The sequence below is a fragment of the Macaca nemestrina genome, chromosome 2 (genome assembly GCF_043159975.1).
Source record: "Macaca nemestrina isolate mMacNem1 chromosome 2, mMacNem.hap1, whole genome shotgun sequence".
Taxonomy (NCBI): domain Eukaryota; kingdom Metazoa; phylum Chordata; class Mammalia; order Primates; family Cercopithecidae; genus Macaca; species Macaca nemestrina.
In genome coordinates this window covers 152,474,698-152,501,133 of record NC_092126.1, presented here as the reverse complement: position 1 = coordinate 152,501,133, position 26,436 = coordinate 152,474,698, and the positions used below count along the sequence as shown (strand labels likewise).

The 26,436-nt window shown below is 52.5% G+C and overlaps 1 protein-coding gene across 4 annotated transcripts in view; it reads right to left on the bottom strand.

Moving 5' to 3' along the window:
- Nucleotides 1–26,436, bottom strand: part of LOC105477743 (fibulin 2) — a 91,998-nt gene that overhangs the window by 10,412 nt on the left and 55,150 nt on the right. For 2 of the 4 annotated variants that reach the window (XM_071092245.1, XM_011734441.2), the window contains exons 3-11: nt 19,520–19,631; nt 18,061–18,190; nt 13,332–13,512; nt 9,663–9,872; nt 8,944–9,057; nt 8,123–8,224; nt 6,050–6,190; nt 1,418–1,552; nt 27–164 (exon numbers count right to left, since the gene is read on the bottom strand). In XM_071092245.1, the coding sequence (XP_070948346.1) occupies nt 27–164; nt 1,418–1,552; nt 6,050–6,190; nt 8,123–8,224; nt 8,944–9,057; nt 9,663–9,872; nt 13,332–13,512; nt 18,061–18,190; nt 19,520–19,631 (1,263 nt within the window). The remainder of the gene's footprint in view (nt 1–26; nt 165–1,417; nt 1,553–6,049; nt 6,191–8,122; nt 8,225–8,943; nt 9,058–9,662; nt 9,873–13,331; nt 13,513–18,060; nt 18,191–19,519; nt 19,632–26,436) is intronic. The other 2 variants (XM_011734443.2, XM_071092246.1) reach the window with 1 other exon arrangement.

Below are 26,436 nucleotides of genomic sequence, written 5' to 3'. Positions count from 1 at the left end.
TCCCCAGTGCTGCAGCCCCCACTCACCCACACAGTTGCCTTCAGGATCCTGCAGGAAGCCATCCATGCAGCGCTGCCGGGCCTGGCAGTAGAAGGAACCCTTGGTGTTCTGGCACAAGAAGCCCGCCTGGCAGGTGTGCGTGCCCATTGCACACTCATCCACGTCTGCAGCGGAGAGGCTGGGTGTCAAGGGCTGGGGGACAGGTCCTGCCTTTACACCCAGCAGCCCTGCCCACACATCCCCGCCCGCAGACCCGTGACCCCAGTGGCTACAAAGATCTCTCCGGGAAGCTGGCAGAGCCACACTGTTGCTGGCATGGCCTTTGTCCCAGGAGTAATAGCAACATGACCATGTTTACTGCACTTCTGCTCGGTCCCACCATTGTTCTGGGCACTCTCAGCCCAAAGAAGTAGATGTCATGACACGCCCCATCTTACAAACAGGGAAGCTGAGGCACAGACAAGGCTCTACCGCTGGGGAGCACTGCACCAGGACCAGAACCTGGGGGACTGGCTCCCAAGCCTGCTGTGTTAGCCGCTGTCCCACACTTGCAGGGGGAAGAAGTGGGGATGTCCCCACCGTGTGCCTAAATCTCTAAGGTAAGGTCATGTGTTCACACTTTAGGGAGGTAGCACAGGTAGCAAGATGGCTTCAACTCTGGAGACTTTCTTTCTGTTTCTGGAACATGCCAAGAGTGCTTCTTCCCCACACCCAAAAGGCCTTGGCATGCCACCCCCTCTGCCTGAAGCTTCTCATTCAGGTCTCAACTCCAACATCACCTCCTCCGGGGCCTCCCTGGACCCACCACTTACAGGGGTCCCCACCCCCAGTCACTCTGCCATCTCCATTTGCCTATGTGGACTCCACTGCCCCCACCACGAGGTCAGAGAAGGGCCACAGCACCCCACCCTGGATCCCTGGTACCCAGGACCTGGCAGGCACATAAGAACAGCTCAGGAAGTACTTGAAAGGATTGGATGAAACCCCTCCCTCTGCTTAGAAGGCTGGAATTTTCCAGTGAAAGGGATGGAGTGAACCCTCTGTGGGCTCCACCTCAATGTACAAACCAGGCCACAGCAAGGGGCATAACTGGCACCCAGACATCAGCAGGCAGGGGCAAAGCCGGGGTGGACCTAGCCTGCCCTCACCTGCCTCAGACTCCCATCTCTGCCCCAAACACTACCATCGTGGGGTCTTCCCACCAGCAGGAAACCCAACTAAGGGGAGCTTGCTAGAAAGGAGGGGATGGAGAGAGGCACGGCCAGGCCTGAGCGTGGCCAGGGCAGGACAGGGGTGGGGCCGGGGAGGGGTGGGGCAAAGCTGGCCGTTGGGCAGGACAGGGGTGGGGCCAGGGAGGGGTGGGGCAAAGCTGGCCGTTGGGCAGGGCCTCCAGTCAGTCCTTCTGGGCCCTTCTCACCTTCACACTCGCCATCTTTGAGGGCATAGCCCGGTTCGCAGGTGAGTGCCGTGTAGCAGTGGAAAGAGCCCAGCGTGTTCACACAGTGCTCGCCCCGGCTGCACGTGTGCAGGTCCGTCACACACTCGTTGATGTCTGCAGGGAGAGCGAGGCTGTCAGAAGCTGCAGAGTCCCTAGGACAGTGGCTGAGTGCAGCCAGCAGACCTTGGGCCACCAGGAGGGAGAGAGCTCCAGGTCCCGCCCTCAACGTGCTCACCATTCAGAGATGTGGCTGATGTCTCAGCACCCAGACATCCCTTCATTCAACAAAGATTTATTGAGCACCTGCTATGCACTAAGCACTGTTCTTGGCACTGGGTGTACATCAGTGACCAAGACAGAAATCCCTGCCCTTGTTGGGCAGACACTCAAGGGGAAAGGACACAATAAATACATAAACAAACATAAATGGAGGTGGTGCTGAGTGCTATGGACAAAACAGAGCAGGACGCAGGAGACAGGGAGTGCCCAGGTACAGTGGGGGGCGTTGTAGGGGAGTGGGTCAGGGATGGATTCTCAGAAAAGAAGACATCTGAGCAAAGATGATACAAGATGACAGACTGGGCCATGCAGACAGACCAGGCAGATGGGTCAGGGACGTGTAGGCCCTGAGAAGGAAACCAGCTGTGCAGGTTCAAGGGCCCGCTAGGAGGTGGGTGTGCTCCAGGGGAGAGAAGGGAGAAAAAGGGGGAGCAGGAGGAACAGTGGGAGCCACAGAGAGTTCCAAGCAGAAGAGAGAGTGGTCTGATTTAATTGGAGCAGGGATCCCTGGCAGGGGCTGGAGAATAGGGGTGAGAATCCAGGCAGGAGATTCAGTGGCTCGGACTACCTTTTATGGGCTGGGACAAGCAACTGGATTCTGAAGTATTTTGAAGCTGAAACCAACAAAACCCACTGATGGATGAGATAAAAGTGAGGTGGGAGGAGGGGACAGGTGGCAGTGAGGGCCGGCTATGAGGTGTAGGCTGCGGGGGAAGGTGGGAGCCCTGCTGGCCGTGAGAGTTTGAGGGTGAAGAGACAGCCAAGGACATGCCTTGGAGTTCACACAAGGGGTCTGAGTGGGATTACTAACTTGAGAATGGTCAGATGGCTGAGGCCACCCAGGGGAGAGAAGTACACGGAGAGGAGGCCAAGGACCAGCTCCTGGGAGATTCCAGGGATACGCAGTTGGGGAGAGGAGAAGCCAATGAAGGAGAGAAAGGACGCATAAGGGAGGTGGGGAGCCACAGAGGCTCAGAAACTGCCCCCGGGCCACAGAGGCCACCAACTCAGAAACCGCCCCTAGGCCACAGAGGCCACCAACTCAGAAACCACCCCCAGGCCACAGAAGCCACCAACTCAGAAACCACCCCAGGGCCACAGAGGCCACCAACTCAGAAACCACCCCCAGGCCACAGAAGCCACCAACTCAGAAACCACCCCAGGGCCACAGAGGCCACCAACTCAGAAACTGCCCAGGGGCCACAGAGGCCACCAACTCAGAAACCACCCCAGGGCCACAGTGGCCACCAACTCAAAAACTGCCCAGGGGCCACAGAGGCCACCAACTCAGAAACTGCCCCAAGGCCAGCGCTAAGCCAGTGTGGAGGGCAGACCCATTTACTCCCTCCTGGTGCTCCACTTTGTGGTGGCAGCCAGGTGCACTAGTCCTCTCCTTATCTATCCATTCCACACATCCTTATCTATCCATTCCACACACATAACTCTGTGCCAGGCTCCTGTGACCAAGCGGGTGTATCGGCCCCAGCCCCGGCCCTCAAGGACAGGCAGGTGGAGGCTTGGGGGCTCCGGCCAGAGAACTACCCACTGTGGTCTGGACCATCAGAGCCACTTCTCAGGAGTGGTGACATTCCAGTTGAGTCTACAAGGATGACTAGGGGACCAGGTGGAGAGGTGGAGGCCAAGGTCCCGGGGAAAGAGACCCTCCCAAACTCACAGGTGAACCAAACAGTGTCAGACCAAGCACACCTGGGGATGGCTGGGAATGGGGAGGAGGGAAAGGGACAGTACTGGGCCAGTGGTTTCCAAGGAAGGCTTAGTTGGGCAAGATAAAGACTTCTGATTTATAGGCTGGACTTATAGAAGGAGACCGTTCCCAGGACCCCAGAAATGCCCATAACCCAAGGAGCCTCCCACAGCCTGGAGGAATTATGGTAATAAATAGCAGCACCATGAGCAGAGGCTCACCAGGGTCAGGTGGTTTAGAGGACATCGTTCTGCAAGCCCCATTTCTCAGAGGAAGAAATCAGCCTTCCAGTAGTGCTGTGACTGGACCAGAGTCACACGGACAGCCATGTGGCAGATCAAGAATGGAAGTCAGAGCGCCGGGCCCAGAGCTGTACCCTTGCCCCATCATTCAGGCACTGCTGCAGTGCCACTTCATGGGGGGCTCAGAGCTGGGGGCTGCCTCCCTCACATCTTCTTGCAGCCCGGCCCACCTGGAACATTTTTCCCTGTGCCCAAGACAGTCTTCAAAGTTCAGACCAGAAAAGGCAAATGGTAAACACAGGGGAGTCCCTGGCACAGGTCGCACCCAATACTGTCCCACTTTGATTTACATACCTCCAGTGATGGGGAGTTTACTACCTCTGCAGGTTGCCTCAGTGTAACATCGGTTGAATTATAACAATGATGTCACAAGACTAGCAAATTCTTTAAATGGACGAATTCATTCAATCCCCACAATGACACTTTGAGGTAGGTGCTGTTATCTCATTCACAGATGAGGAAACAGGCTCAGAGAGTTTAACCAACTGTTTTAAGGTTTTATACTAGAAATTGATGGAGCTAGGATTTCAGCACAGGCAGGCAGGCTGGCTGCAGAGGCCACACTCTTGATCCTAGCATGAGCCTCCCATCTCACCTGCCTGGGTTAATAAACAAGTGCAGAGCAAACAAATGAACTGCAGGAGAGCCCAGTGGACGTTTGTGGACATACAAATGACGGAAAGAATGCGCCGCAGGTGCTAACACGACGGGATGAACACGTGTTCAAGGGGCATGGAAGGATGAAGAGGCGCTGACGGGTTTGTACAGGATGAACAAGGACGGAAAGAAATAAAGGAATGCGTGTGAGCTCATAAATTTTGCTGAATGGAATGTGCCCTTGCTCTTTCATTCCCAGAACCCACTTTGCAGCTGCCTGGGGACCCCTTTTAGCGTGAGGTCTTATCTCCAGGCAGCCAGAGGAGCCTGCGTACTTAGGCATCGTGAGAGGGCAGAGCGTCAAGGGAGGGGTGCTCGTGGGCCCTGGTGGGATCCGCCTTCCCAGACGCACACACACGGACCCAACACAGACAGGAGGAGCCGGCTGGCTGCTGGCAAGCAGGGTCAGGAGGCGCATGTTGTGCCGACAGCTAGAGGCCTAGGGCAAACATGTCTGCAGCAGGCGTTCAGCCTAGCACCATGGGCTCATGTGCCCAGCGGTGAAAGGCGAGCAAGGAAGGGGATATGTCTAGGCTGGACATGGTCCCCAAGCACAGAGAAGACAAATGGGGCTCTGGTCACATGCCCTGACCGCACTATGTTCTGATCTTACTTCCACACCTTTATTCGAGCTGTTCCTTCCACCCCGCATGCCCTTCGCGATTTCCAAATGCTACCAAATGTTAACCCGATGCCACAGCTGGAATGACCTTGCCCTCTGCTCTTGTCTCTGTGATGGCATTTACCACAGCCTGCCCTGAGTCCCAGCGACTTTGGGTCTATCTTCATCTGGGACCACAAACTGGAGGAGGACAAGGGCTTACAGTCCTCTGCGAAAATATCAGAGGCTGCAAACGTATGCACAGAGCACTCCCAGAGCCCTGGCGCCTGGCCCACGTGGGGCCTAAGAGAGGGGAAGAAAGAGGCATCACTGAGCACCGACCCAGGCGATGTGCAGGCCAGATGCCGGTTATGAGCCTGCACCCAGTCCTCTGGCCCCACGGTCAGAGGGGAGGAAAGGGAGGCTCAGAGGAGAGCTCCACTGCTCAAGGTCACATAGCAAAGGAATGCCAAGCTGGTGTGCAAGGGGGGCTCTGCTGGACCCCAGCTTCTGTCCACCAGCCTCTGCGGAGGACCCTGGGGAAGGCATGTAGCTGTTGTAGCATGCTTACGGTGCCCGGGCTCTGTGCTACCCCACACACGTCACACAATCATCAAAAGAGGATCAACAGCCTCCTTATTACAGATGAGAAAACCACGGCTGGGGGAAGACAAGTCATTCATCCAAGGCCACAGAGCTTCTGGGGGTCCTGCTTGGAGCCCAGGCCTCCTGCCTCCAGACCCCACACATGCTATCCTTCTCCCAGCATGTCTGACCCCCTCATTTTCCTGCAGCCCAGGTGGGGTCCATGATCCACTAGGCCACACATCCAGTTCCCTGACACACAGACACGTCCCTGGGGAAAGCAGCCTCCGGGTGGAGCTGGCAGCCAAGCGGGACAAGACGCCAGGACACAAGGGCATGACATAGAGCACTGCGGTGCCGGCTGTGCTGAGAGCTCACATGCAAAGGACAGGCCCTTTGGCATGTGGCCACAGTGTGGCAGGTTTGGCGTGGAGCAGAGCGGAGAGCTGTGACGGCGGGCGGCAGGTGGGGCCCTGGCTTACCCACGCACTTCCTGTGCGCATTGAGGATATAGCCATCCGCACAGAGCACTGTGTGGTTGACACAGTAGAAGGATCCCAGGGTGTTCACACAGAACTGTCGCCGGCTACAATCGTGAGCACCCATCAGGCACTCGTCTCGGTCTAGTGGCAGCCGCAGGAGGAAAAACAGAAGGACTGTTAGAGGGGCATGGGCTGCCACGGAGCATCAGTGACAGGAGAATGAGACCCAGCAAGGGGCGGGGGCCTGCCTGGGGCCTCCCCGCCTGACTGTGTGTAGCTGGGCCTCGGGCCCAAGCCTGAGCATGCAGAGCTGGTCCCCACTGCCCCAGTAAGGACGGTGGCAAGGTGAGACTCAGAGAGGGTGGGTGGCTGTCCACAGTCACAGTGGGGACAGGACCAAAGGCTGCCTCCCGTACGCACTCGACACTTCCCACATCCACAGGCGCCAAGAGAACCATGCCACTGAGAGCTTGCAAAGTCCAGTACTTAGACCAGGCCAGAAACATAAACCAGGGAAGGGCCCGCAGGGGTTCCAGGATACTGAGTGTCTGTGCTCCATCCAAAAGGGGACGGGGGTGTGGACCCCTTGTATGCAGATTTCACAAAGTTTCAAGAGAAACCTGAAATCTGGAAGTGTTTTAAACATTCTTGTACTCAACATGTTTGGAACTCACTTGATTATTTCCAATGCAGCAGAGTTGAGCAGCGCTCCTCCACAGGGCAGGTGCCCCTCTGAATGCCCGTTGCAACCTGTGGCCTGGACCCTGGCTTTCACTGCCAGGGCCCCCAGAGGAGGGAGGGGGTCCTGGAGATGTGCAGACATGGGCCAGGCTGCATGACCAGCACAGGCAGAGGGGCCTCACAGGGCTGGGCCCAAAGGAGGCCTCCCCCGGATAGATGCAGCCCTTACATCTTCAGGATCCTGGGAGACGGGGAGTGGGGCCCAGAGAACCCAGCACCACCTGGACCTGAGAGCTGCCCCCAGCATCGGAGAGGAAGGCCTGCCGGTCACTGGGCAAGTCTGCTCTCCTCTCTGGGCTCACAGGACGGTGTTTGTCCACATCAGAACATAGTCTCGGCTGGGGATGGACACGGGCTCTCAGCTTCTGAGAGGGATGTGGGTATTCACCCAGGCAGACTTGACTCTGTTCTCCCCAGACACCCATCAGGGTCTCATCTCTGAGCCAGAACTGCCATACTTCCTAGACTCTGCATACTCCATTTCTGTCCTGCCCCCAGGCAGGAGGTGAAGTCTTAAGACCTGTCAGCTTGGTTCTTCAGATGCCATTCACTGTGGGAACCAACCCAGCAGGTGCTGGATCCAATGGCCTCATTTTACAGTGGGGGGTCCTGGCCCACAAAGGCCCCACAGAGACGAGACCCAGACCTAGGCGGGGTCACAGGGGTGGAAGGAATGTGATCCTTGGAGAGCTAATCATCACCAATGTCCTTCATTTGGGAACACATTCAGCCAGGCATTCCTGCTGTCCAGCCTCCCTCCCACTCCCCATCGGGGACACTTCCGGCTGCCCTTGAAACAACTGGCATTGCTTCCCCTTCCCCCTCTCCACCCAGGCCTGGACAGGGCTGCACAGACCAGGGCAACCCTCAAGGGCAAGGAGAGTGGAGGTAGTGTCCACAGACCAGCAGTACCCATATCACCTCGTTAGAAGCACAAATTCTCAGGCCCACCCACCCAGACCTATTGACTCGATCTCTGGGGATTCGGCAGAATCTCAGGACCGCCTGTTTGACCCAGGCCTCCAGGGACTCAGGTGCACACCCCGAGGGAGAAACATTGCTCCAGGAAATGTGGAGCAACACCACGGGAGGAGCCCGGGCCCTGTTCCTCTGCAGCCCGCTACGGCCCAGCCTGGAGTGCATGTACACACCGCACATACAGTGAGAGGGAGTGACTGTTTAACCTGCTCCACTGGGGGTGCTCATCATAGCAGCCAAGACTTTTCCCACACAAACTCAGCAGGTTTTAGGTACCAGCCACGCCTACCTGGAGGCCCCCATCACAGGCCAACTCAGGTTTGCACAGGTAGGAGGGCACCCCAAGGCACTCACCTTCACAGGACACGCCGTCCGCCATGATGGCATAGCCGGGAAAACAGGAACATATGGCTGAGCCCCCAACAGTGCTGCACACCTGCTTGCAGGGTCCGTTGTCTGGAGGAAACCACACAGAAATCAGAGACCACCAGGCCCTGGCCTTGGCCCACACTGGTTCATTCCCCATCCCTGGCTCTAACCTACTAGTGAGACACAGAAACAAGGCCCCTGGGAGGCAGGGAGGCAAGGAGGCTGGGAGACAAGGAACCCCACTCCTGGTCCTTTTCATAGGTTCATCCATTAAGTCTGCTCCAACACCATCTGGCGTCGGGGACGATGTTCTGGGTCTACCTCCCCCATCACTCAGATCCCAGCCCATGCCCTGAGTGACAGCAAGAACAGTGAGGAGATGGAGGAGAAGAGAGAAGGAGGAAGAGAAAGGAAGGAGGCAGGGAAAAAAGTGGGGGAAGGGAATGAGGAGAAGAACAATAAAGAAGAGGGCTTTCTAGGCATCGCTGAACACAGTCTCCACAACAGGTCGGCAAACCAGGATATGACTACCTCAACATTATAAGAATGGAGACAAAAAGCAGCTAATTGGCTTGTTTGGGGTCACGCACCAGGCCCTAGGCTGCCCCCCACATCACATCTCCTCAGTGACTTCCTCAGCTCCTCACTCAGTCCCAGGTAAGCCCATCATCCCAAAACAGAAGCACACCCTTTGGAGGGGCCATCTTGCACATATCCAGCACCAGAGAGCTCATCACCTGCAAGCAGCCCAGACCCACTCCCTGGACCCTGGGTCCTGTCCTGGAGACACCACCCCCACTGCTTACCTTTGCAGGTGTTGGGCTGCGGCAGTGGCAGCGGGATGGTGTTAGAGGCCACCTGGGAAAATTCTGACTTCAGTGCAGGCTCCTGTGGGGCTTCTGGCTGTGGAGGGTGACCCTCTATCATGGGTAGAGCAGAGAGGGGGTTGGGGGAGGTCTCAGGTCTTCAGCCAGGCCTCAGGCACTTCCAGGCACCTGCCCTTCTCACGCAGGGCACTGACGTTTAATCCCCCACCCCATTTCACGGGAGAGGAAAATGAGGTTTGGAGTGTGCATATACCTTGGGAAAGATCAATCTCAGCTACTGGGGCAGAGGGGGTGGAAGGAAAGGAGGCAAGGAAGAAGAGAGGGGGGAAAGGAAAAAGAGTGTCTAGATTAAAAACCAACAATCAATTCTAGGACCACTGGCTGGGAGGAAATCCCTCTGGATCACCATGGGCCCAGCACTGGGGAGATAGCTGGGTTTTGGTAAGAGCCTGTCCCTGCACTCAAATATAGGACAAGGCGCTGGGGCCAGGTCCCTGCAGATGGAGCCCCAGGAAGGAAGCTTCTATTTTCCCTGCCTCACAAATCTCCCATCACTGGAGGCCTCAGGCTTCTGTGGGTTCCAACGTATGGGGTAGCAGGAGGTGAAGGACCCCACAGTGTGCACCTCAGGAATGCCACACTCCCCTGGCAAGATCAGCCCTGCCCACAGCTCCTGCCCTGGCCATCAGGGCCCTTACCTGGGCGGCAAGTGCGGCCATCATCCTGTAGTGAGAAGCCAGGAAAGCAGGCACAGTGGTAAGAGCCCACAGTATTGATGCAAAGGTGCTGGCACAGCTCTCCTGGGAGGAGAAGGCACTCATCCTGGTCATCGCCCGGCAGGCTGTTGGGCAGCTCAGCCTCTGTGCCCAGTGACAGGGCCTCTCGGCCCGCCATCTCTGCCTCTGAAACTAGGACAGGAGTTAGAGCTCAAGACAGAGCCAGCTTGGTCAGAGTAGGTGGCTGAGACCACCAGCTTTGGGAAATTAGTGCAGGTCCTCATCAAGGCCTCTGTGTGCCCAGCAGACAGCAAGGATAGATGAAGCAGGATGGATGGGTGGGTGGGTGGGTGGATGGATGGATGGATGGATGAATGGGTGGTGACTGGATGTGTGGATGAATGAAGGAGGATAGATGGATAGGTGGATGGGTAGATGGAAGGATGGGTGGATAAATGGATACGTGGGTGGATGGATGAATGGGTGTGTGGCTGAATGGATGGATGGGTAGGTGGATGGATAGATGGATGGGTAGATGAATGGGTAGATGAATGAGTGGATGAGTGGATGGGTAGATGGACAGGTGGACAGACAGACAAACAGATGGATAGATTGATAGGTGGGTGGGTGGGTGGGTGGGTGAGTGGGTGGGTGGATGGATGGATGGATGGATGGATGGATGGATGGATGGATGGATGGACGGACGGACAGACATACAGACGGATGGGCAAATGAATGAACAGACCTCAAACAGTAAGAATGAACCCATCAGAGCCAGGTCCAAGTCTTCATCACTGAGTCCCCTACAATAGGACAGGGTCAGATCCACAAGGAAGCTCTCACTAAAGTGTTATAATGGATTCAGACCCCTAACCTCAGTGACATCAGGGAGGACCTTCCTTAGCAGCAGAAAGAGCTCCAAATCTGGGCTCCACTGGATCAGATGTGACCACTGACTTGGGCCTTCACTAGCTGGGTCAACTTGGGCAGCACTAGGCCTCTCTGTGCCTCCAGATTCTGGGATAAACCCATCTCCCAGGGTTGTGCTGGGGAACAGGTGAGAGTGGAAGAGAAGGCTCCTGGGGCTGAGCTTCCTTGGGAAGTTCTTTGTTTAACAGCTGTGGGGAAAGCATGCAGCTAGGACTTCAGGGAGAGGCCTACAGCCCCTCTAAGCTCTGTGCCAGCCCTGGGCCTCCGCCCTTCCCACCCAATCCAGGCAGTGGAGCCCACATAGAGAGTAGCTGCATGAAGTCACGTCTGAGGAACGTGTTTCATATGGAGGGTGTTTACATTAAGCTGAAGCCCAATCAGTCCCAGCCGGTGCCTCTAGACAGGGCCATGATGGCTGGCGGTCTGGCCCTGCAGAGACTCAGCACTGCATGCAGGGGGCGGACAGACCTAGGCCCAGGACTCCTCCTAGCACACCACAGGCTAGACAGCACCTCCAGGATTCAGGTTCAGCTCACCCTCACCAGCAACTTCCTCACAGGAGGAGGGAGCATTGATCTCTGGCCTGGATCATGCCTGACTCTGTTGCCCACCTCCCTTCCACCCACCCGCCCTTTGACTTTTGAAGCCAGACTTCCTCCCAAACTCTACCTTCAGCCAGACTCTTCGGGGTGCTAACCTGACCTTCACACCAGTACTCAACCAGCCCCTTAGAGCCAATCTCGGCAAGTAGCATTTCCTTGGACTCGACTTACTCTCTGTACCCACATCGGACTGGCGAGGGTGGTTGGTCCATCTGTTTTGGTTGATCTACCCAGGCCGGGCCTGGTCCAACCCCCATGCACTTGCCCCTGCCTCATCCTGATGGGAAATCCAGGTATTTGTTCTCCCACCTGTACCTCACAGGATATGAGCTCTTCCTGTATGATCTCCTGGGCCCTGGCACCTGTGGACAGCAGGCATCTTAATCCCTATGCACAGACTTCTGCCATCTTGCATTACAGTGACAGAGATCTGGGTTGACTGAAGTCAAGGCTGACTGGGTCTAGATAAAACTCTGGGCAGCAGGAAGCCTGGGGCAAAAGTGAGAGTCATTAGAGCCAAGGTGTCCAGTCCTGGCTGTGCCAAAACCCGGCATGTGCCTGGGGCAAGATCCTGCCCTTCTCTGGGCCTCATCTTCCCCCTCTGAGCTACTGAAGCATGGCAACGGTAACAGCAACAGTAGTGGCAATGCTGAGTGCGTCGCCAGGCACTGCCAAAAGCCCTTGACAGGCATCCTATCATTCATCCTTGCACTGAACAAGGTAAAGAATACAACACCATTTAATAGATGCCACAATGAAGGCTCTGAGAAAGAGCCTTCCTTCTGTGTGACTTGCCCCAGGTAAACAAAGGAACTGGGATTCCAACCAAGTCTGCCTGACTCCAGAGGTCAAGAGTTTAATCTTGATACGAGGATCTCATCTGTGGCTTTAATTCCCACTCCATGAAGTGCCCAGGACAAATCCACAAGGGACCCAGATGATGGTCCATAGGAACAGCGAAAAAACTGGGCTAGTGGTTCTAGAACCCACCTGGACATCTGGTCCCCAACCAGTAGAGGCTGAACATGTGGATACCCACAAAGCAGGCCTGCCAGGAATCTCATGGCGCCAGCCCCACAGCCACCAAGGCCCATGTACATAAAGGACATCTGCTGACTCACTGGGGTACCCTCATCAGGCTCCTGAAGACCTACCAGGCACAGAGAAGGCTAATGGTCATGGGTCCAGGAGACAGCCCTGGCTAGGGGACAGGGACTGGACATGGCACCTGGAACAGTGGCCACAGCACAAGAAAGGAAAAAGAAGGGGGTGACACCAAGGACAATAAGGATGGATGGATGGATGGGTGGATAAGCAGATGGATAAATGGACAGATGGGTGGGTGGGTGGATGGATGAATGGATAGATAGGTGAATAGATGATCAGACAAATGGACAGACAGATGGATGGATAAATGAATGAATGGATGGGTAGGTAGATGGAAAAATGGATGGATGGCAGGATGGATGGATGGATGGATGGCAGGATGGATGGATGGATGGATGGATGGATAAACAGACAAAACAGATGGATGAGTGGATAATGAATAGGTAGATAGATACATGGATGAATGGATGGATGGATAGATGGATGGGTGGATGGGTGGGTAGGTGGGTGGATGGATGGATGGATGGATAATTGGGTGGGTAGGTGGTTGGGTGGGTGGGTGGATGGATGGATGCATTGATGGATGGATGGATGGATGGGCAGATGATGGGAGAGAGGATGATTGAGGGAATGAATGAACGAATGGATGGAGAGATGGACAAAAGGATGGGAGGATGGGTGGGAGATAAGTGCAATGAATAGAAAAAGAGCAGACTGGTAAGTGGATAGGGAGGAAGATGTACAGACAAAATAGATAGGGAGGAAGATGTATAGACAAAGAGAGGGAAAGGTGGTGAGTGGACAGTGAAAGGGTGATGGGTGGTAGTTGGTGGTTAGGTGGGTGGAGTGGGTAATCCACAGAAAACAATGAAATCACCATCCTCAGAACTCTGTTTAGAGCAGAGCTTGTGTCTCAAGCCACAGGCGATGATGGACCCAAGGTCCCCACAGAAGGTCAGAGGTCACCCAGCCTTCGCCCCATATGCCACAGCCAGAGAAGGGCAGCACTCACCTCTCCGTGGTGCAGCCGCGGGCTCTGGAGGTCGGCGGACCTCAGGTACTATGAGAGGCTCTTCACCCTCACAGCAGGAAAGCATGACATGATTGCACGGATAGCCCAGGTTGGGATTGGACTCACATAACTGGCCCTCAGCCCGCACGCGGAGGCCCAGCCCACAGCAGTCACAGCATTGCTGCAAGGAGAAACAGTTATCACTGCCCAATCCCTGGCCCCCGCCTGGAGCTAGGCTCAGGGGAAGGACTGATAAATGGAGGTGAATTCACCATTTTCTTTTCTTGCCTTTTTTTTTTTTTTAATTTGGGACGGAGTCTCGCTCTGTCGCCCAGGCTGGAGTGCAGTGGCACCATCTCGGCTCACTGCAAGCTCCACCTCCCGGGTTCATGCCATTCTCCTGCCTCAGCCTCCCAAGTAGCTGGGACTGCAGGCGCCCGCCACCACACCCGGCTAGTTTTTTGTATTTTTAGTAGAGATGGGGTTTCACCGTGTTAGCCAGGATGGTCTCGATCTCCTGACCTCGTGATCCGCCCACCTCGGCCTCCCAAAGGGCTGGGATTGCAGGCATGAGCCACCACACCCAGCTGAATTCACCATTTTCTTATCTCCTCTGCCAAACTATGCACTCTCCCAGGGCAGAGAGGTCCTCTGTCTCTATTTCCCAAGTCTGGCACAAGGTAGGACTAATATAAGTCTTTTGAAACAGATAATAAATAAATGGCCTTTTGTGGAAGGAACTATAAACTAACCCCCCAGCCACACTCATTATCCCCTTATGTTTACTAGCAAACCCCAATTCTATTCAAGTCAGTTAAAAGATGGCATTTCCCAGGGGCCTTTGCAGTTAGAGATAGATGCACTCGGCAGAGCCTTCAGGAGGGCTTTAAACTGGGGATGACTCTACTTGAATCAAGTACATAGCTTTTGCTCCCCCTCTCTCTCCTTCTTGGAGCACATATGTGATGGTTGGAGCTTTAGCAGCCAACTTGGGCCATGAAGTGACCCTGAAGATGGAAGTTACAAGTTAAAGATAATTAAACATAAAAATAGAAGACTAGGTTCCTTAAGATGTAAATCTACCCCAGCCCAGGCTGCTTTTCTTCAAAAATAAATTGGTTTTATTTATTTTAAAATACAGTGGTATACTGGTTGCAATAACAGCACCAATTATTCACTCTTTTCTGTGTTCACTGTCTTTGCAATGTGATAGTGCAGCTGCTTTTATTAAAAGAAAGTGTGTATTTCCCAACCTCTTGGTTGTGCCTTCTGTCTTGCTTTGGCCAATAGAATGAGATAAACATGATGGTGTGCCAGTTCTTAGCCTAGGCCTCAAAAGACCTTGAATGCTTCTATTTATTTTCTTGGAGCTCTGCACATCCACTAACTGAACAGGCCCATGCTAGCCTCCTGGGGGTTGAGACACTGCAGGGAGCAGAGACAAGTCATCCCAGCTGAGGCCATCCTAGGTCATCTAGCTCCAGTGGAGCTGTTAGCTGACAGCAGCCACATAAGCAAGCACCCACCCCCGCCCCCAAGATCAGCTGAGCATGGCTAAGGTCAGCAGAAGTACTCAGCTGACCACAAATTCGTCCATTAAAACAGCAACAGGCCACTAGGTTTTGGAATGTATGTTACGCAGCAACAGCTAACCGATAACTCTATTCTTGCATCTCTCAGTGTTGAACACTTCCCACTAATGAAGGCCCATCACATACTTAACACTTAGTTTGCATTATCTCTGATCCCCACAACCACCCAAAAAGACATGGATTATTATCCTCATTTTACAGATAGAAAAGCTGAGGCTCGGAAAAGAGAACTGGCTGGGCACAGTGGCTTATGCCTGTAATCCCAGCACTTTGGGAGGCCAAGGTGGGTGGATCACGAGGTCAAGAGATCGAGACCATTCTGGCTAACACAGTGAAACCTCATCTCTACTAAAAACACAAAAAATTAGCCAGGCATGGTGGCGGGTGCCTGTAATCCCAGCTACTTGGGAGGCTGAGGCAGGAGAATGGCGTGAACCTGCTGGGAGGCGGAGCTTGCAATGAGCTGAGATGGCACCACTGCACTCCAGCCTGGGCGACAGAGTGAGACTCTGTCGAAAAAAGAAAAGGAAAGAAAAGAAAAGAAAAAAAAAGAAAAGAGAACTGGTCCAGGGTCAAACATAAAGACAGAAAAGGGGATTCTAAACGTTTCTAAACCCTGTCAACAGGGTCCTATCACTAATACTAGTGGTTTTAAGGAAAAAAATGACCCCAAGATGACCAAAATTGAAGTCAAAATCCTCTCCCAAATGCCAGAATCATCCAGCAGCCTCTGTCACCATCACCCAGGTTTGAGACTGTGGGCTTCTTCAATTCCTTCCCCTGCTCCTCAATCCAGATGAGGTCCCTTCTGGAAGGTTTCCTGAAATTGTGCCACTGTCCTAGTTTGCCGTCGCCTTGCTGTAGACAGCCAGCTATCCATCCCAATGTCTGTTTCCCTTCTTTCTCATGTTCAGTGAGGCACCTGACCTCCCAGAATAAAGACACCACATTCCCTAGTCTTCCTTGCAGTTACATGTAGCCAGGAAATGAAGCTCCAGCCAATGAAATCTAAGCAGAACTACAGTCCACCCTCAAAAAAGGGAGCCCTTCTTCTGCTCATGTTCACAGCAGCATTATTATTCGCAATAGCCAAAAGGTGGAAGCAACCCAAGTGTCTGTCGATGAATGGACAGATACAGAAAATGTGGTCTGTCCACACAATGGAATATATGCCACCTCAAAAAGGAAGGAAACACTTACATTTGCTACACATGGCATGGATGAACCTTGACGACATTATGCTAAGTGAAATAAGCCAGACACAAAAGATCAAACACTGTATAATTCCACTTACAGAGTTCCCTAGAGGAGTCAAACCCACAGAGACAGAAAGTGGAATGGTGGTTACCAGGAGCTACAGGGAGAGGGAATGGGAGTCAGTGTTCAATGGGAACAGTTTCAGCTTGAGAAGATAAGAAACTTCCTTGGATGCTTGCTGGTGATGGCTGCACAACAATGTGAATGTGCTTAATGCCACCGAGCTGTGCAGTTACAAATGGTTAAGATTTTACATCACGTGTATTTCACCACGATCAAGAACAATTTAAGCCGGACGCAGTGGCTCATGCGTGTAATCCCAGCACTTTGGGAGGCCGAGGTGGGTGGATCACTTGAGGTCAGCAGTTCAAGACCAGCCCGGCCAACGTGGTGAAACCCCATCTCTAGTAAAAATACAAAAATTAGACAAGCATGGTGGCGTATGCCTATAATCCCAGCTACTCAGGAGGTTGAGGTAGGAGAATTGCTGGAACCCGGGAGGTGGAGTTGCAGTGAGATGAGATCGTACCACTGCACTCCAGCCTGGGCGACAGAGACTCTGTCTCAAAATAATAATAATAATAATAATTATTATTATTATTATTATCATTATTAAAACAAGGGGGCTCTCCTGCCCCTTTCTGGAGTTTGTCCTGGACCATGAGGTGGCAAATGAGAGCTGGCAGGACAAGACCACCATGCCTGTGCCCCGTTCCTGATGACCATGGAGCTGCTCACTCCTCGAACTCAGCCCTGCCTTCCTCCAGCCTGCAGCATATAAGAGAAAAACCAGTGTTCCGGGAAATTTTCCATTACTTGTAGCTAAACTGACACCCTATCCCCCAGTGGCCCCCATGAGCTCGAGCACACAACCTCATCTCCTGCTGCAAATCCCTCCCACGGCTTTACAGACGCTCTGCTTGAAGCCCAAAGCTCTCAGCATTTACTGTCCTTTATGTTCCAGCCTAAGGACTCCTGGTGGCCTGTCTCTACTGCTGCCAGACCACTGGACCACACACCCCATTTCCCAACGTCCTCGCCTGTGTGTTAGCTCACACTGTTCTCTGCACCACCACTGCCTGGTGGGGTTTTACCCCATCCCAATCCCACCTCCCATGTGCGAGAAACACCCTCAATAACCAGTTCCCACAACTGCCAGAAGGGACTCTCAAACTCTCCATGGGGTCCACCTCACTCAGAGTCAAACCGCAGTCATTCCGATGATGGCCAGGAGCCCTGTCATCTCTCTGGGCTCAGCTCCACCTGCCCCGTTACTCGATGCACTCCAGCCACACAGTCTAGACATGCCAAGCAGACTCTGACCTCAGGGCCTTCGCACATGCTGCACTCTGCCTGAAAGCATTTTCGCAAATGTCCCCCACCCCGGGCATTGCACAAATGTCCCCTTCTCAGTGAGGCTGTCACTGGCCACTGTCAGCTGATACTGCAGTCCCTCCCCAGCCCTGACACTGCTTATCCCGCCTCTCTTTAGGTTTTCCTCCTTAGCACAATCGCCTGCGACCACGCCAGGTGCTAACATATTCATTGTGATCTTCCTCTGTCTTCCTGGCCAGAAAGAAATCCCCCAGAGGGCAGGAATTGCCATCTGTGTTACTCATTGCTACATCCCTGATGCCTAAAACAGGGCCCAGGGCACACACTGGTGCTCTAAAAATATTCTGTGAATTAACTGGTCAATATAATAACTGACGATGTTTTCTACACAGATGAAGAGTCCTTCCACCCCAGGCGTGAGGGCCACTCCCAGGAGGAGCCCCAAGGACAGCCTAACTTCTTGGGCCGCAAGGACCTTCAGGCCCAGGCCAGCCTCCCGCCCTGCCCCGCCCCACCCTGCCGAGAAGGCCACAGGTCAGGCTTGCCTTATATAGGGAGATGCCACAGGTGTCGTTGTCCTCAGCCCCACAGGTCTCACCCTCCTTGGCTCCCAGGACGCCGGCCATGCAGCTCTTCTCCTTCAAGTAGGAGATACAGCAGTGCCTCTGGGCTGTCCTGCAACAGAGGGGGCAATTCAGCCCCCAATCGCCCACCCCATCCTCCCAGAGTAGAAAGTGAGTGAGGTTCAGAGGACGGAAGCCCTGCCCAAGGTCCACAGCAAGGGAGCCAGTGCAGGTGGCAGAGCTGGCACAACCTCCACTGGGTTGCACAGGTTTCATTTCTTGGCTTAACCAAGAAGATGCAGGCCTGGGTCCCACTGGACTCGGAGTTGTGTGTCCCTGACTTCTGAGAGAGAGGGATTGGCATCAGAGTCTCCACTCCCACAATGGTCAGGGAGGACAGAGAGACCCAATCCCAGAAAAGGCTGGCAGGTCAGTCTGGAGGAGCACAGCCTCTGGGTCCCTGGTCACTGCCTGCCAGTCACTGTTGGGCTGCCTGGGGCAGAGGTGGCTGATGAGTCAGCTGCAGAGGCCAGAGCCAGGACAGGGCGGTCAGGATTATGGTGGGCAGGGCTCAGCACCCCCTGAGGTAGGGCACATCCACAAGAGGGATGCAAGCATGTAAGGACCGCTTAGCGTCAAACTCCGGGGTCCCAATGCTGCATGCTCTAAGTAGCCCCATATTGGTAGAATGGCAGAAGGGAAAGACAAGGTTAGAACATAAATTTTTTTAAAGGAAGCAGAGTGGTCTGGACATTGGGAAACATGGGGTCTAATCCTTGCCATGCTGCCAGTGAGCTGTGTGGCTTTGAGTGCATCACACTGCCTCTCTGAACTTCATCTTTCTTATTTGGAAAAATGAGCAGGTGAGACAGGGTCCCTGGAAAAAAAAGACAGCATGAGCAGCTGACCAAGAGCTCTCCTGGGCCTGGAAAAGGGAAGGCATGGGGATAAAGGATTGCTTTGCCGCAACATCAGAGTCAGAGGAAACAACCAGCACAGCAGCAAGGGAGCACAGCGAGAGGCCAGCCTCCTGAAGACCCAAGGGTAGCAGAACGGAGAAAGGAAGAGGACAGAGGAGAGAAAGCCTGAGGGGGATGAGTGCGGCAGCAACTGCAGCATGCGGTGAGAGCAGCACCCGACTATTCCTAGGGGATAGCAGTCCTTTAAAACTTGTTTCAAATTGTACATTCCTCGGATCTTGCTCACTAGGCCAGCTACCAATTTATGTGGCTGGTTTGTTCCTAGGACCAGTCTTGGACTTTCCACGCCTGGAGAAAGCCTGGCCAGATGGCGCATGGCAGCCACACCCAGTCGCCCTCAGGCCCCAGAGGCAGGTGAAGGTGCACTCTCTCTGGGCTGCCCTGGGCCTGGGGTCCTAGGCAAGCAGGATTCTGCAGAAGGCAAATGGGCCGCTCCGCCTGCTCCAGGGAGCCCACCCTACCTGCAGATGTTGCCTTCAGTGCCGCTCTCAGGTATCTCCAGGCACTCGTCATTGTCGATGGCCCACTGCTGTCCGGCTGCGCAGCAGGTCTCGATCAGGTCCTTGGTGGAGCCTGTGGATAGCAACATGAGGCAGAGTCACCATACAGAGGTCACAAGTCCAGCAGATGTGCAGGGGCCTGTCCAGGTCTTTACTGAGCAAGCAAACTCACCCACCCCTGATGCTGTGAATGCTGGTCACTAACAGCCCACAACACAACTGTCTTTGGAGAACTGTCTGGGAGGTGGAGTCCTCCCTACGGGGGCTGGGAGGAGCCCAGCCAATAACAGGCTAACATGGGGCTAGAGCTCAGCCCCCAGTCTCAAAGCAGTTAGCTCTGTGAGGGTCACTCACACTCTAGAGCTCCCAAGGGGTCAGACCGCATGCGGGCCACAGCTTTGTCTGCCTCTCATCCCTCACTCCTCAGAGAGTTTCTCCTGAGAGGTCTCCCCAAATGAACCAACATGTGCACAAGACCCCCCCAACTCAGGCTCTGCTTCTAAGGAACCCAACCTAAGATGCTATGGCAGGACAAGAGATAAGAAAACAGCAGCAGTGGCAGCAAGAGAAGTTTAAGCTCTTCAGGAAATTCACGGAAGGTTCATGTTGAATACACACTTGACCCCTGAACAACACAGCAGTTTCTTCTGCCTCTGCCACCCCTGAGACAGCAAGACCAGCCCCTCCTTCCCCTGAGCCTACTCAGCATGAAGACCGTGAGGATGAAGACCTTTACGATGGTCCATTTCCACTGCATGAATAGTAAACATATTTTCTCTTATGATTTTCTTAATAACATTTTCTTTTCTCAAGCTTACTTCACTACAATACAGAATATAGGCCAGGCACGGTGGCTCATGTCTGTAATCCCAGCACTTTGGGAGGCCGAGGCGGGCGGATCACAAGGTCAAGAGTTCAAGACCAGCCTGGTCAACATGGTGAAACCCCGTCTCTACTAAAAATACAAAAATTAGCCAGGCACGGTGGCAGGCACCTGTAATCCCAGCTACTCAGGAGGCTGAGGCAGGAGAATTGCTTGAACCCGGGAGGTGGAGGTTGTGGTGAGCTAAGATCACACCATTGCACTCCAGCCTAGGCAATAAGAGTAAAACTCCATCTCAAAAAAAAAAAAAAAATACAGTATATAATATATATAACATACAAAATATGTGTTAATTGACTATTTGTGCTATCAGTAAGGCTTCCTGTCACCAGTTAGCTATTAGTTAAGTTTTTAAGGAGTCAAAAGTTACACATGGATTCTTGACTGTTAGTGGGGTCAGCACCCCTCACTCCTGAGTTGTTCAATGTTCAACTGTATTTGTGGCTGGGGAGGTTGGAAGGAGTCAAGGGAGGGGAGAATGTCTTAAAACTCAAAGGCACAGGCTATACAAAAATTAATGAATTTGATTACCTCAAAATTCAAATATGTATAACAAAGAATTCCATGTACACATATAATAGACTGCTGACATACCAGGAGATGTTTCTGGAATGTCCAAAACTGACAAGGAATTGCCATCTACAAAACATAATAAACTCCTGAAAATTAACAAGAAAAAAAAGAACTCCAAAGTAAAACATTCCTTAGGCCAGATGTGGTGGTTCACACCTGCAATCCCAGCATTTTGGGAGGCTAAGATGGGTTCGTCACTTGAGCTCAGGAGTTTGAGACCAGCCTGGACAACATGGCAAAACTCCAATTCCACAAAAAATACAAAAGTTAGCCCAGCTACTCAGGAAGCTGGGGTGGGAGGATTGCTTGAGCCCAGGAATGGGGAGGGGGGTTGGAGGTTGCATTGGGCTGAGACAGAGCCACTGCACTCCAGCCTGAGTGACAGAGTGAGACTCTGTCTCAAAAAATAAAAATAAAATATCCATTAAACTAGAAATATGAGAAAGAGTGAGAAATGCCACGCAGAGGTGGGGACCCCCTTTTCTGCCTTCGTGCTGTATTCCTCCACACTGCTGCATGTCTGTGTGTCTGGGGTGGGAGTGGAGACTGTGGCCAGCTAGAGAGACGTGGCATCGCTTATGCAGTCAAATACAGGCATCATCAAGGACCCAGATGCTCTGATCCTGGTGCCTGTGCCAGGGAAGTCCCCACCACAGCCCATAACACAACCAGTATAAGGATGCCCATGTCAAGTGTTATTTGTGGAAGGGGGTTGGGGACAGCCTGGGTGTCCATCACTGGGGGGAAGATGAGGAAAATCTGGGGCCATGCTACGTGGAGGAGCTGTCAGAAACAACAGACTGGATACACACACAGCAGCATGAGCTGGACGCACGGACACACAGCAGTGTGGAGGAACACAGCACTAAGGGAGAAAAGGAAGAAACCAAATCAGTTCTACTATACAAATTTAAACTATCACACATAAAATAACAATGCATACTTTGCGAGAACACATGATAGCAAAAAACACACTGAGATGAAACTGTCAGCTATGGGGATGGAGGTGGTGGATGGGAATGGAGAAAGACGATGAAAGGAAATAAAATATTAATATATAAATAAAACAAGAGAGAGCCTTGCAAAGAGGATAATAAGAGCCATGCCAAGAAATGAGAAGTGTAATTAACCCAAGCGCTTGCCCCTGAGGTCTGAAAGTGACATTCCTAAGTCAAGTTCATACAGAATGCCTAGACATTTGTGCTGGGGGCAACAAGTAACAGTTGAGTGCCTCTGAGCTTGATGGGCCTGAGTCCACACCTCAGCATGACCACTGACAGCCGCTTCTCCTCCCTAAAGACTCAGTGTCCTTCTCTGTATGAGGACTGAATGGCTGTGCAGGTGCTAAGGCCCATAAAGCCCTCTAAATGCCCTGAGCAGTTCACGTAAGGGCACAGGGCTGAGGGACAGATGCTGTGAAGGACGGCACCTGCACACTCCAGCAGGAGCAATAGCTCACGGAGGGTCATCAGCTGCGTCACCTTAGCAGGCACGGCAAGTCACCAAGCTTTCCTTAGTTTTCATTCTTTTTCCGTAAAACAGGGAAAACAGCTTCCATCACAACCTGTTACTGTTCTGCTCTGAGGCACGGAGAGGAATGAGAACTGGTGTCTACCAGAAGCACATAGCAAACATCATACTCAATGGGGGAACATTAGACACATCCTCCACTGAATTATTAAATATTACAAAAATAATGCCCATGGGCCATGCTACTGTATAGAATTGTCCTGGAGATACTAGCAAATGCAGTAAAACAAGAAAAAAGGAGGCCAGGCATGGTGGCTCACACCTGTAATCCCAGCACTTTGAGAGGCCAAGGCAAGCAGATCACGAGGTCAGGAGTTCGAGACCAGCCTAGCCAACAAGATGAAACCCTGTCTCTGCTAAAAATACAAAAAAATTAGCCAGGCTTGGTGTCATGCACCTGTAATCCCAGCTACTCGGGAGGCTGAGGCAAGAAAATTGCTTGAACCCAGGAGGCGGAGGTTGCAATGAGCTAAGATCGCACCACTGCACTCCAGCCTGGGCAACAAAGCAAGACTCATCTTAGAAAAAAAAAGAAAGAAAGAAAAAAGGGCCAAAGAAATAATAGAAAGAAGCAGCAATAGTCATTATTGGCAGATGTTATGGTTTCATTGTCCTAGACAATCCAAGAGAATCAAAACTCACAATGTATTAGAATTAATACGATTAACAATAATGATTATAATACAACAGCCAAAAACAAAAACAACACACTCAAATTAGTGGCTTTCCTATACCCCCGTAACAATTAAATAAAAAAGTTAACAGGAAAAAATTCCCATTCAAAAGAGAAACAAACCTAGAAATGAATCGACAGTAAACACGCTTGATTCACATGAAGAAGAAAATTTGATTGTCTAATGGGTACAAGGTACACTTTATTCAAAATACATATCACGTGTCTAATATGTACCTTAAAGATGTCAATTCTCCTCTACTTACTCTACAACTTCAATGCGATTCCAACCAAAGCAAAGTGTAAATGCCAGAGAATTTGTCATGTTAATTCTAAAATTCATCCAAAAAAAGAAATGTTTAAGAATACCCAAGAACATTTCTGAAAAATAAGAACAGAGAAGGCAGACTTTCTCCAACAGTATCAGAATACACTTCAAAGTTCTAATAATTAAAACAAGAAAACAAGGAGCTCAATGGAAGAGAAAAGAGTTCAGAAACAGACCCATGTACATATGGGAATTGAATATATGATGAAGGTGGCATTCGAACTTAGCAGGGAAAGAATTTAATATATGATGCTGGGATCCACATCACGCCATACACGAAAGTAAGTTCTAAATCTATAAAAGCAGTATTAGAATAAAATTTCCAAAGATGATTTTAGAAAAAAGAGAATCTTCTTCAGAAATAAAATCCATAGCCTGCAATCCCAGAACTCTGGGAGGCTGAAGCAGGAGGATCACTTGAGGCCAGTAGTTTGAGACCAGCCTGAGCAACATAGTGTGATTGTCTCTTAAAAAGAAAAAAAATTTAACCAGGCATGGTGGTACATGCCTGCATTCCCAGCTACTCAGGGGCCTGAGGGGAAAGGATTGCTTAAGCCCAGGAGATGGAGGCCTCAGTGAGCCGTGCTTGTGCCACTGCACTCCAACCTGGGTGACAAGAGTAAGACCTTGTCTCAAACAAACAAATAAATAACCCTCTCACAGCCGTCAGCACTGTGAGAGCCTCTTGTTGATGAGTTTACTTTCTCAGTCCTCTGTTTCCTTCTCTGCAATGTCAGCTCCCAGACAGTAGGTAGCTCTCTTATCTATCTTCTTCACAGCCGTATCTCAGCCCCTGGCAAATGGTGGGTGTTCAATGAGTATTTGCTAAATGAATCTAGGAGACCTTTGGCAACTGAGAGGCGCTGTGTCAGAGGCTGGCATCAGTGCTCACTGTCTGAATGGAACATGGCTCAGACATGTCTGTCCCAGGACTCAGGAGCACTGGGTGCCAGGCAGAGCCCTGCCTCCACCTCCCAGGATGCCACAGTCCTGACTTGAGTCTCTGCGGCCACTGAGAGTGATGCCACCACTCAATGCCTCATCCCCTCTTGTTACATTCTGGCCATGTGGGAGACTCTCCTTATTTGAATACTTCTGGTGGCAGGAGGTGACTCTGCCCAGGCGGCTTATCCTCTCTTCTGCATAGCTCAAACTCACAACATTTTTCTACAGGACCAAATACTTCCTCCCTAAACTTCTTCCAAGATTGCCTTACAGAAATTACGGTCCCTGGCTCTTAGCCAGATGACATCAGTGGGATGCCCAATGAAGATAACAGTAACAGCTGAAATATAGCAGTGCTAGCAACCAGCCAGGCAGGGTCACAGCACACGAACCTCACAGTTACTAAGAGTGAGAACTGTTGGCATTCCTATTTCACAGACGAGTTGGGGAGTTAGAAATCCCAAGCAGAGTGACTACACATAACAAAAATGCACTGTAGTCAGGTGGACACCCTCAACACCCTGACTTGATCACTATGAATTACATACATGTCACAGAATTTCACATGCACCCACCCCATAAATGTGTACAAATGGCCAGGCACGGTGGCTCACACCTGCAATCCCAGCACTTTGGGAGGCCGAGGTGGGCGGATCACCTGAGGTCAGGAGTTTGAGACCAACCTGGCCAACACGACGAAAACTCGTCTCTACTAAAAGTACAAAAATTAGCCGGGCATGGTGGTGGGCACCTGTAATCCCAGCTACTCAGGAGGCTGAGGCAGGAAAATCGCTTGAACCCGGGAGGCAGAGGTTGCAGTGAGCCGAGATCATGCCACTGCACTCCAGCCTGGGTGACAGAGCAAGACTCCGTCTCAAAAAAAAAAAAAAAAAGTGTACAAATGTAAAGCAAGTCACCAGCCTCAATTTCCCCTCTTCTCCTCCTTTCTCCAGACCTGAGCTTCTCCATGTCTGTCACACAGGTGACCTGATGCAGCCGATCCTGAAGGTCCTCTCTGAGACTCTAACCGTCACCAGCCCGAGAGATGCTCTGCTTTCGTGGGTGTTGAATGGTGCTCTCTGCCGGCTCCTCCTTGATCAGGTGCCAGGGTTCAGCCTGCGCTTGGTAGGTTTACCCCCATTCTCTCCTGGCCACCTTCCTTCTCAAACAAAGCTCAGGAACTATGACCCTTACGCTGGGAGGGTCACCCACTTGCAGCAGGAGGGGAAATTGTGTAGGTACCATGAGTGGCATTGCCAGGTGCCATCCAAAATGTGGGAGGCAGAGCCAGGCAAAGCCCAGCAAGGTGAGTGAGTACCCCTCATCTTATGTCCAGAGGCCCCAGCCCTCCACCCTGATTCTCCAAGGCTCCACCCAGCAGCCACCTCCTCTCTTCTAGGACCACCTCTCACAGGTCCCCTAGCCTCTGCCTGGCACTCGCTCTCTCTCTCTCTCTCTTTCGCTCTCTCTTTCTGTCGTGTTTTTTAAGTTCCTGAGCACCAGACTTTTGGAGTCTCAGCCCTGGGGCTTCTTCTATTCTCCAACACACCCTGGCCTGGCTGATCTCATCTCCAAGCTTCCAATGCCACCTTCCCCTGGCCCCCACCCCCCACATCACATGCACATGCCCACAGCTGGCCAAGAAACCACCCCAGATGTCTCCCTGGCACTTCCCCAGCTGGAATTTGCTCAGCTCCGGATTCTCCCAAGCCGCCCCCTCCCTGGGTCTTCCTGTGTCAACAAAGGCCCTACCATCCTCAGGACCCTCCCAGGCCAATCCCCCATCCCCCACCTCCCTCCAATCCATCACGCACAGGGCCATCTCCAAAGGCATCCCAGTCCACCAGCCACGCCCTCCTCCACCACTCCCTCCTGCACTCCTTGCCTCCATGCTGTCGCCCTCCAGCTCATCACCCACGGGGCTATAGAATGACTGTCCACAAATA